At 42.2% G+C, this 11,979-nt stretch overlaps 2 protein-coding genes across 2 annotated transcripts; one reads left to right on the top strand and one right to left on the bottom strand.

Annotated features, from left to right (window-relative positions):
- Nucleotides 1-242: 242 nt before the first annotated feature.
- Nucleotides 243-1,295, bottom strand: LOC142832364 (oocyte-specific homeobox protein 5-like). The gene has a single exon (XM_075942798.1). It carries the CDS (start codon nucleotides 1,293-1,295, stop codon nucleotides 243-245), a length of 1,053 nt encoding a protein of 350 aa, XP_075798913.1.
- Nucleotides 1,296-9,834: 8,539 nt separating this feature from the next.
- LOC142832363 (oocyte-specific homeobox protein 5-like) lies at nucleotides 9,835-10,887 on the top strand. The gene has a single exon (XM_075942797.1). It carries the CDS (start codon nucleotides 9,835-9,837, stop codon nucleotides 10,885-10,887), a length of 1,053 nt encoding a protein of 350 aa, XP_075798912.1.
- The last annotated feature ends 1,092 nt before the right edge of the window (nucleotides 10,888-11,979 follow it).

Below are 11,979 nucleotides of genomic sequence, written 5' to 3'. Positions count from 1 at the left end.
ACGTTTAGATTGTTTTTGAAAGACATTCTTTCAAAAGAAAATTATTGAGTATATGGATCACACGGCCCGAAACTAATACAGATTATTCTAAATCATTCTAACAAATCCTCAAATCAATGACGTTACCACCACACCTCTTCCTTGCAACGAAGATTTTTGGCTTAGGGTCTAGGGTGTGGAGGCAGTATGTGATTCCAAGTCTATGAGTCCTCCCATGTGATTAGATTCTCATGCATCCATCCTCAGTACTGCTCAAAAGTTGTATATAAGTATTGAACATTGTTTGGTCCACAGACTCCCTCTGTGATGAAAACTGGAGCTCCCATCGAGGCTTCCCATTCAGGCACTGCTGAGTAAAGTTGAGATTCAACCACTGTGGGTTGACCAGGGTTGCACGCTACAACAGGAGCTTGACGTTCAAGCAGGTCCTCTTGGCGAATACACCCGGTATCCTCTATGGCCTGGTCATCATGAAGAGAAGCTGGCAGGCTGAGGGTGGGTGGGAGACTAAAGTCCACAGTGGATGTGTCTAGAGACGTGGACTCTCTATTTCCAAGGGCAGGAACAGATAAGTGGCATTGAGAATGGGTAGGCACAGAAACATCTTTTGAGCTTCCATTTGATTCTGGCAGGACTTTGTGAGGTTTCCCCAGATGCTTCTTTTTGTTCTTAGCACGCTGGTTCTTGAACCAGATCTTAATCGCATACTCGGTCACACCAATCATCGGTGCCAGCTCCATGCGTTTCTGCAGGCTTGGGTGATCGTCCTGATCGAAATGTCTTTGGAGGAGAACTTTTTGTTCCTTGGTGTATACGGTGCGTTCTCTCCGTTGCTTCCTTGGAACTTCAGGGTGAACTTGCTGGTCACCACATTTATCTGAAGATGCAATAGGGACTTGGGAACCCTTACAACCCGAACTCACTGAGGAACTTAAGGGAATCTGGTGTCTAGAGAGCGCTGTTCCGGTTCCCAGCAATTGGGGACTCGGTTTCGTTGATGGGTCTGGGGACACATGGGGACGTGGAATTCTTTCATGATCTGAGTGTCCCTGGAGACTTGATTGCATTAGCACTCCTGGTAGAATTAGGGGACTTTGAGACATTTGCAGACTCGGTTCGCTTACAGTGGATGGGTGGTTTTGGAGCTGATCATTGATAGAAGCTTGTGACCTTGGAGGGCCTTGAGAAGGGAGGAGTCCTTGTGGACATGAGATACTAGAAGAACCTTGAAAGTCTGGGTTCACTGGAGAACTAGAGTGCTCATTACTTGGAAGGACACTGTACTCTCCCATCATTTTCAAACCAGTACCAATGGGAATCGCTGGGGATCTTGAGATTCTGCAGTCAACAGAGGGATTTGGTCCGAGCGTAAGATCTTTCTTCACTGGAGAAACTGGGACTAAAAACAGACATAGATCAGAGAATCCCCACAGTCCCTAGCTACATCACTATTCCCTTGCCACAAGCTACTACAGGCTTGTTATCTATCACTGTGCCCCGGCCTGTACCTTTGCTGGAGAACACTGCTAAAAGCTGGCCCAGCACCCTGGGGTCTCACCAGCACTCTTTCCCTGGCTTCCCCAGTATCTCAGTGGTCACATCTATGAGGTAAACTTGCAAGCAGCTCCTGAATTTTCAAAGAAGCCTCTCTCTACCCATTATGCTGTGAATGTGAGGAACTTCAAACCCCAAGCATATATACCAGCTCTCGAGTGTTACCAAGGCTCTTCCATCTTAACCCCTACTCTCCCTCATCAAGGCAGCCCCCAACTTACATATCATATATACACTTCCTTGGGGCCTCAACTCACCAGGGAATCCGTAGGTTGTTGCACCTTGCTCAGATTCCTGTCTCGGTGTGATCACTACTCCAGGGACCAGCGCTTAAATACCTTCTCCAAGGTCAAAATTCAATAAGCTCCACCCACTCCTTGGCTCCTCCTAACCCGCAGGCCCTCTAATCCATTACCCACACCCACATTCCTCAGTATTAGAGCCACCCCAGTAGGCCTAATCCTACTAATTCGATCTTAATTGTTTTATGTCCTATTTTTGTTTTAAGCCAGTGTCTTTCTACTACCCCAGGTTATTCTAAAATTTACCATGTTGAACAGGATGTACTCAAACTCACAGACACTACCTTAATTCATTCTCCAGAGTTAGCATTAAGGAGTTGGCCAAAAGGTCACTGGTTTGTTCAATGAGTGTTTTCCAAATTATTTTGGCATGGTAAGGTTCTGTGAAAATTGGAAACTAAGAGGAACTTGCCCTCTTGGTGCTGAAGTCCAGAAAGAATTCGGGTTCCACATGTTGTCCAGTTTGGCAGCATTTACGATTAATTGGCTATAGTGATATTTTGTTTTTGTTTTAATTAATAAAGCTTGTCTAAATATCAGAAGAGAAAAGATAAGCCAAAAGAAGTTAGAGAGTGACACACACCTTTAATCCCAGGATTTAGGAGACAGAGGCAGAAGGATCTCTGTGAGTTCAAGGCCATGCTAGACTGCACAAAATCCAGGCAGAAAAATCCAGGTGGTGGTGGCTCAAATCTTTAATCCCCATTCTAGGGAGTCACTCACTTTTACTCCTAGCACTAGTGGGAATATAAAATAGAAAGAGAGAGAGGCTGTGTCGGCTTAGTTAGCTCAGTCTGCTTAGTTTTCTTAGACTGAAGTTGTCCAACTTGGTAGTGGTAAGACTTCTTAATTTTTATTTTTTATTTTTTATTACTTAATACCAATCAAAATTCCCTCTCCTTCCCCTCCTCCCACTTTGCCCGACACACTCCTACTCCACCCTCTTCAATACAATAAAGGGCAAGGCACCCCACCCCCATGGAATGTCCAAGGGCCTCCCCACCATACCTAGACTTCCTGACTCAGCTTTAGCTGCAAAACCCTGCAGCTCATTAAGAGGTCCTGCCATGAAACACTTAAATAGTGTTGACGAAAAGCTGAACTCATGCTTTTCGGTTTTCAGCATAGCAGGAAAAAAGCTGCGCCATTTGAAAATGCTGGCTTTCTGGGCTGTCCTGCCAGGGCAAACTCTGTCTCTTTTATGCAGGCAGTTCTTGCGGTTTGCAAGCACAGGCTGCTGAAGCTCGCTTGTTCGCATGGACCTTGAAATGCCATAGAGTTGTGGCAGTAAACATGGCTACAGCCTGTACCTCAGTCATGAGGCTGGAAAGCTAAGGAATGCCTGGATCTAGCTGCCAAGCCATGGCTTTAATCCCACCCATATTGTTCAGTAATTTAAAGGCTCGTGTGGTCAGAAAAAGAGAGATATACAGTAAAGAGAGATTCAAAGACAAAGAAAATATCTAAATGGTTTACTGTGCGTTAAAAATATATGCAGGCTAAAAGTCGAAGTTCTTAAAGTAAAAAAAAAAAAGGAAGAGAGTTATTGGGTGTGGTAGTACAAACCTTTAATCCCAACACTTGGGAGGCAGAGGGAGGTTGACCTCTGTGATTTCAAGGTGTGGTAGCACACACCTTTAATCCCAGTGCCTAGAAGGCAGAGACAAACAGATCTCTGTGAGTTCAAGGTGTAGTAGCATACACCTTTAATCCCAATGCCTGGGAGGCAGAGGCAAGTGGATCTCTGAGAGTTCAAGGGCAGCCTGGTCTACAGAGTTATTCCAGGTCAAAGATACAGAGAAACTGTCTCAAAAACAAAAAATAAAAATAAACAAAATAGAGGTTAAAATAAAACGCAAAAAGATGGAAAATACACAGAGAATTTTGATACTGTATGATATTATGCTCTGTTTGAATTGTTTGAATGCTGAGAAAAGAGCAATAGCTGCTAAAAGATATTTGTTTATAAATGAACTAATCCAACATAGATATTTTGAAAATGCCTTGACTTTGAAATTTGGATCTAAGGACATGATGCTTTGGAAAGGAGTTTCTTATTTTGTTTTCACAGAGGGTGAGAGTCTGTGGATTGTTTCTATTCCAATATGGTATGATGGACCATGCCCTCCTGAAGGTTTGCTGTAAACACCTTCAGAAAATTGCTTCGCTCAACTGCCAGCTGAGATGAAACTAGCACACAGGTTATACCATGAAAGACCTAATTAACGACGCCCCCATTCAGCAGGAAGCAGTTTGGAGAGAAAACACTGTGCCCATGCTACCAAATATAGTTTATAAATGTTCTTTTACATTTAAAGGGGGATATGATATAGATATGAATAATTTGCATAGGTATGGATTTTAAGGTCAATTTTGTTAATCTCACGCCAGCATAATCCAAAAAAAGAAAACACACTCCAACTCCCACACACTGCTACCACCATCATCAATAAAAACAACAACAACACAATAGCAGGAATAAATAACCATTGGTCATGAAATCCTCTCAATATCAATAAATTCCAATTTCCTAATAAAAAGAAAGAGGATAACAGATTGGGTATGAAAATAAGATGCACCCTTTCCCTGCATAAAAAAGCACACCTCAGCCAGGCAGTGGTGGCACACGCCTTTAATCCCAGCACTCGGGAGGCAGAGGCAGGCAGATCTCTGAGAGTTCAAGGCCAGCCTGGTCTACAAGAGCTAGTTCCAGGACAGCAACCAAAAAGCTACAGAGAAACCCTGTTTTGAAAAATCAAGAAAAAAATAAAAAACAACAACAACAAAAAACAAACAAACAAACAAAAACACACCTAAACATCAAAGATAAACATTACCTCCTAGCAATGGGTTGGAAAACTAATTTTCCAATCAAATGGATGTACAAATCAAGCAGGTATAGGTATTCTAATATCTAGCAGATTAGATTTTGTGGTAGTTTGAATGCAATTGGCCCCCATAATCTTATGGAGTGGCACTGCTAGGAGATGTAGCTTTGTTGGAATGGGTATGACCTTTTTGGAGGACGTGTATCCCATGCTAGGTATTGGCTTTGAGGTTTCTTATATTCAGGATACTCCCTAGTATCTCAGTTGACTTCCTCTTGCCTTCAAGATGTAGCACTTTCAACTCTCCAGCACTAGGCCTGCCTCCACACAACCATGCTCTCTGTTATGATGATAATTGACTGAGCCTCTAAAACTGTAAGCAAATCACCCCAATTAAATGTTTTATTTATAAGAGTTTCCCTGCTATGGATGGAGGTGGATGGTCCTTGGACTTCCCACAGGGCAAGGAACCCTGATTGCTCTTTGGGCTGACAAGGGAGGGAGACTTGATTGGGGGAGGGAGAGGGAAATGGGAGGCAGTGGCGGGAAAGAGACAGAAACCTTTAATAAATAAATAAATAGAACAAAAAATAAGAGTTACCATGATCATGGTGTTTCTTCACAGCAATAAAAACAATAAATAAGACAGACTTCAAATCAAAATTAATAAAAAGAGATGGAGAACAACGTGTCCTACTCATCAAAGAAAATAATCCGCCAAGATGAAGTTTACTTCTAACATTATACCCCAAACCTAAGGGCACCCAGATTCATATAGGAAGCATTACTAAAGTTTAAATAATACATCAAACCTCATAAAATAATTGTGAGAGATTTCAATACTCCACTCACACTAATAGACAGATCTTTGCAACAAAAACTAAACAAAGAAATAATGGAGTGAACAGACATGAATCAAATTGACCTAACAGATATGTAAAAAAAATGATGGCCTCATGAAATTTGCAGATAAACTGGTAGAACAAGAAAAATAGATTCTGATTGAGCTAACCCAGACCCAGAAAGACAAACACGGTATGTACTCAGTCACAGGTGGTGGTTATTAAGAATAAATTATAAGATAAACATCCACAGCCTCAGAGAGGCTAGGTAAGAAGGAAGGCAAAAAGAGGAATGCATGGATTTCCCTTGGAAGGGGAAGTAGAAACGATCTCCTGGGTAAACAAGAATTGCAGGGGATTGAGGAATGGGAAGTAAAGGGGACAGATTGGGTGGGCTGGGTGCAGGAGTCTAGTTGGAGGCAGGATAGAGGGAAAGGGAAACAAAAGAGAAGTCTTGATTGGGCTGGCATTTGGGGCATTAGGTAGAAGCCTGGTACTATGAAAATTTTCAGGAACCCACAAGGATGACCCCAACTAAGACTCCTAGCAATAGTGGAGAGCACTCCTGAATTGGTGGTCATCTACTGTAAGCAGATTGGTGACTTCTATAATTGTTACCAAAGATACTCTGCCTAGTAACTGATGGAAACAGAGGCAGAGATCCATAGACAAGCACCACGCTGAGCTCTAGAGATCTAGATGGAGAAAGGGAAGAGGGATTATAGCAGCCAGGATTGGTCATAAAAGAGAAACCCACAGAGACAGCTGACTTGAGCTCAAGTGAGCTTATGGACTCTGGACAAACGGTCAGGGAGCATGCATGGGACCATCCTACCCTCTGCATGTGTTTGACAATCGTGTAGCTTGGTCTTTCAGTAAGGCATCTAACAGTAAGAGCACAACCTCTCCTTGGTGTTTAGCTGAGTTTTGTTAACCTGCTTCCATATTGGATTACCTGACCCTGCCTCAACACAAGGAGAGGAGCTATGTCCTGCCTCTACTTGATGAGCCATCCTTTGTTCAAGTCCATTGGAGGCCTGTCCCTCTCTGACTGGAGATAGAGAGGAGTGGATGAGGAGGAATGTCGATGGGAAATGGAATAATATTAGAGGAAAGAAGGGAGGGGAAACTGGTTGGTATGTGAAATAAATGTAAAAATATTTATAAGGAAGGAAGCCAGGAAAGCAATAAAGAAACAAAGGAAGGAAGGAAGAGAGAAAGAAGAAAAGAAAAAAGAGGAAGAAAGAAAAGTGATTCATAAGTAAGTGTAAATCTGTGTGTATTTATTTGGGATCTGGCCTAGAAGAGTAAAAAAAATAGCCAACTAATATAAATAGAGATCTCAAGAAATTAGACAGTAAAATTCTAAATAACCCAATTATAAAATATTGGGTACTGAACTACACAGTGAATTCTCAACAGAAGAATCTCAAGTGGTCAAAAGATACTTAATGACATGTTCAACATCTTTACCTATCAGGGAGATGCGAATCAAAACAACTCTTACACCTTTTTAAATGACTAAGATCAAAAACACTAATGATAGTTTATCCTGGAGAGGATGTGGAGTAAAGGGAACTCTCTTCTATTCTGGTGGGAGTGAAAACTTGTATGACCACTTTGGAAATCAGTAAGGCGAGTTCTCAGGAAATTGGGAATCAACCTACCTTAGGATCCAGCAACGCTACTCTTAGGAATATACCCAAAAGATGCTCACTCATACTACAAAAGTATTTGTTCAATTATGTTCATAGCAGCCTTATTTGTAATAGACAGAACATGGAAACAAGCTAGATGCTCCTCAACTGAAGAATAAATAAAGAAAATGTGGCACATTTACACATTAGAGTACTACTCAGCGGTAAAAAAACAATGACATCTTGAATTTTGCCTGCAAATGAATTGAAGTAGAAAACACTATCCTGAGTGAGGTAAATCAGACCCCCAAAAAATTAATTTGGTATGTATTCGCTAATAAGTGGATACTAGCCATAAACAAAAGACATTGAGCCTATAGTTCGAGATCCTAGAGAAGCTAGGTAATAAGGTGAACCCAAAGAAAAACATATAAAGACCCACCTGGAAATTGGAAACAGGCAAGATCGCCTGACAAAATTGGGAGCAGGTGGGCTGGGGTAGGAGGAAGAGGAAAAGAGGAAAAGGACAGGAAAAGGGGAGAGTTGAGGAGAAATTGAGGGAATGGGATAGTCGAGATGGAGGAAGGACAGATATGAGAGCAAGGAAAGAGATATCTTGATTGAGAGAGCCATTATGAGGTTAGCAAGAAACCTGGCTCTAGAAAAATTCTTAGGAATCCACAAGGATGACCCTAAGCAATAGAGGAGAGGGAGCCTGAACTGGTCTTGCCCTTAGTCAGACTGATGATTATCTTAAACATCACCATAGAACCTTCATCCAAAAACAGGTGGAAACAGGCAGAGACCCACTCAGAGCACTGGACTAAGCTTCCAAAGTCCAGTTGAAGAGTGGAAGGAGGGAGATTATGATAAAAGAGGTCAAGACCATAAGGGATTCAGTTTGCCTGAGCTAATGGGAGCTCACCAACCCCAACTGGACTGGGAGTGAGTGAGCATAGGATCAGACTTGTCCCTCTGAATGTGGTTGAGAGTTGGGGCAGACTGAGGGGCCACTGACAGTGTTACTGGGATTTGTCTCTGCTGCATGTGTTGGCTCATTGGTAACCTGTTATCCTTGGATGTGTGCCTTGCTCAGCTTAGGTATAGTGGGGAGATCCTTGGACTTTCCATGGGGGTGGGGTGCCTTGCCCTTTTATGGTATTGAAGAGGGTGGAGTAGGAGTGTGTGGGGGGAAGTGGGAGGAGGGGAAGGAGAGGGAATTTTGATTGGTATTAAGTAATAAAAAATAAAAAATAAAAATTAAGAAGTCTTACCACTACCAAGTTGGACAACTTCAGTCTAAGAAAACTAAGCAGACTGAGCTAACTAAGCCGACACAGCCTCTCTCTCTTTCTATTTTATATTCCCACTAGTGCTAGGAGTAAAAGTGAGTGACTCCCTAGAATGGGGATTAAAGATTTGAGCCACCACCACCTGGATTTTTCTGCCTGGATTTTGTGCAGTCTAGCATGGCCTTGAACTCACAGAGATCCTTCTGCCTCTGTCTCCTAAATCCTGGGATTAAAGGTGTGTGTCACTCTCTAACTTCTTTTGGCTTATCTTTTCTCTTCTGATATTTAGACAAGCTTTATTAATTAAAACAAAAACAAAATATCACTATAGCCAATTAATCGTAAATGCTGCCAAACTGGACAACATGTGGAACCCGAATTCTTTCTGGACTTCAGCACCAAGAGGGCAAGTTCCTCTTAGTTTCCAATTTTCACAGAACCTTACCATGCCAAAATAATTTGGAAAACACTCATTGAACAAACCAGTGACCTTTTGGCCAACTCCTTAATGCTAACTCTGGAGAATGAATTAAGGTAGTGTCTGTGAGTTTGAGTACATCCTGTTCAACATGGTAAATTTTAGAATAACCTGGGGTAGTAGAAAGACACTGGCTTAAAACAAAAATAGGACATAAAACAATTAAGATCGAATTAGTAGGATTAGGCCTACTGGGGTGGCTCTAATACTGAGGAATGTGGGTGTGGGTAATGGATTAGAGGGCCTGCGGGTTAGGAGGAGCCAAGGAGTGGGTGGAGCTTATTGAATTTTGACCTTGGAGAAGGTATTTAAGCGCTGGTCCCTGGAGTAGTGATCACACCGAGACAGGAATCTGAGCAAGGTGCAACAACCTACGGATTCCCTGGTGAGTTGAGGCCCCAAGGAAGTGTATATATGATATGTAAGTTGGGGGCTGCCTTGATGAGGGAGAGTAGGGGTTAAGATGGAAGAGCCTTGGTAACACTCGAGAGCTGGTATATATGCTTGGGGTTTGAAGTTCCTCACATTCACAGCATAATGGGTAGAGAGAGGCTTCTTTGAAAATTCAGGAGCTGCTTGCAAGTTTACCTCATAGATGTGACCACTGAGATACTGGGGAAGCCAGGGAAAGAGTGCTGGTGAGACCCCAGGGTGCTGGGCCAGCTTTTAGCAGTGTTCTCCAGCAAAGGTACAGGCCGGGGCACAGTGATAGATAACAAGCCTGTAGTAGCTTGTGGCAAGGGAATAGTGATGTAGCTAGGGACTGTGGGGATTCTCTGATCTATGTCTGTTTTTAGTCCCAGTTTCTCCAGTGAAGAAAGATCTTACGCTCGGACCAAATCCCTCTGTTGACTGCAGAATCTCAAGATCCCCAGCGATTCCCATTGGTACTGGTTTGAAAATGATGGGAGAGTACAGTGTCCTTCCAAGTAATGAGCACTCTAGTTCTCCAGTGAACCCAGACTTTCAAGGTTCTTCTAGTATCTCATGTCCACAAGGACTCCTCCCTTCTCAAGGCCCTCCAAGGTCACAAGCTTCTATCAATGATCAGCTCCAAAACCACCCATCCACTGTAAGCGAACCGAGTCTGCAAATGTCTCAAAGTCCCCTAATTCTACCAGGAGTGCTAATGCAATCAAGTCTCCAGGGACACTCAGATCATGAAAGAATTCCACGTCCCCATGTGTCCCCAGACCCATCAACGAAACCGAGTCCCCAATTGCTGGGAACCGGAACAGCGCTCTCTAGACACCAGATTCCCTTAAGTTCCTCAGTGAGTTCGGGTTGTAAGGGTTCCCAAGTCCCTATTGCATCTTCAGATAAATGTGGTGACCAGCAAGTTCACCCTGAAGTTCCAAGGAAGCAACGGAGAGAACGCACCGTATACACCAAGGAACAAAAAGTTCTCCTCCAAAGACATTTCGATCAGGACGATCACCCAAGCCTGCAGAAACGCATGGAGCTGGCACCGATGATTGGTGTGACCGAGTATGCGATTAAGATCTGGTTCAAGAACCAGCGTGCTAAGAACAAAAAGAAGCATCTGGGGAAACCTCACAAAGTCCTGCCAGAATCAAATGGAAGCTCAAAAGATGTTTCTGTGCCTACCCATTCTCAATGCCACTTATCTGTTCCTGCCCTTGGAAATAGAGAGTCCACGTCTCTAGACACATCCACTGTGGACTTTAGTCTCCCACCCACCCTCAGCCTGCCAGCTTCTCTTCATGATGACCAGGCCATAGAGGATACCGGGTGTATTCGCCAAGAGGACCTGCTTGAACGTCAAGCTCCTGTTGTAGCGTGCAACCCTGGTCAACCCACAGTGGTTGAATCTCAACTTTACTCAGCAGTGCCTGAATGGGAAGCCTCGATGGGAGCTCCAGTTTTCATCACAGAGGGAGTCTGTGGACCAAACAATGTTCAATACTTATATACAACTTTTGAGCAGTACTGAGGATGGATGCATGAGAATCTAATCACATGGGAGGACTCATAGACTTGGAATCACATACTGCCTCCACACCCTAGACCCTAAGCCAAAAATCTTCGTTGCAAGGAAGAGGTGTGGTGGTAACGTCATTGATTTGAGGATTTGTTAGAATGATTTAGAATAATCTGTATTAGTTTCGGGCCGTGTGATCCATATACTCAATAATTTTCTTTTGAAAGAATGTCTTTCAAAAACAATCTAAACGTTAGTATTATTGTTGTGTTATATTTTAGTTAAATAAAAGTAGAATATATTTTAAAGAAATCAGTGTTTGAGCAAATGGGCAGCTCTTTAGTAAACAAATAGTCACATTTATCTGAATAGATTCAATTAAAACATTGGAATTTTTTTATATGTATAGTTGTATAAGCATTACATGTATAAATATATCATATATGTGATATACTTATATTATATATGTAAATTGCCTTTATCTTTCTGTAGCATATTTGCTCACTTTTTAAGAGTTACTTCAGTAGTTTTATTTTTATAGATAATATTATGTAAACATAAAAATTTCCTGGAATACATAGACAGTGTGTGTCCATATGTTTATCTGTTTATGTATTTCTATAAAGTTAAAAATGCTCTAAATTGCTTTCATTAATGTTTTCTCATAAAAATCTAGCAGCATTTTTTTGAAAACATTTCATCACAATATAGCACACAGCTTTCTATGGTCCATTTATTTGATGACCAGGCAATACCAAAAAGCTTTTCTAATGTTAATATTATGGAAACATCAGTATTCACACTGCTCCCATGTACTGAGAAATCAACATATCTTCATTATTAGTATGGTTGCAAATAAATGAATTTTTGTAGGGGAAGCTCAGCCAATCACCTTGCTTGAAGGGCGGGATCCCCTGAGGCTATTATATACTTATAAATATGCGGGTGTGCTCCCCTCCTCCCCTTATGTTTTCCTGTTCTCTGCTGGAATCTCGGTTTTGTAAGTCCTCCCCTTATTAAAGCTGAATATTTTATAATAAATTCTGTCTGCCGTTCTTTTACGCCGCAACATTTTGACTTCAAACTTGGGGCCCGAACTGTATT

This window comes from Microtus pennsylvanicus, chromosome 12 (genome assembly GCF_037038515.1).
Source record: "Microtus pennsylvanicus isolate mMicPen1 chromosome 12, mMicPen1.hap1, whole genome shotgun sequence".
NCBI classification, from domain to species: domain Eukaryota; kingdom Metazoa; phylum Chordata; class Mammalia; order Rodentia; family Cricetidae; genus Microtus; species Microtus pennsylvanicus.
This window is presented reverse-complemented; position numbering and strand designations above follow the sequence as displayed.

Coding starts and splice junctions, on each gene's coding strand:
- LOC142832364 (XM_075942798.1), bottom strand. CDS start 1,295: ATGATGGGAGAGTACAGTGTCCTTCCAAGTAATGAGCACTCTAGTTCT.
- LOC142832363 (XM_075942797.1), top strand. CDS start 9,835: ATGATGGGAGAGTACAGTGTCCTTCCAAGTAATGAGCACTCTAGTTCT.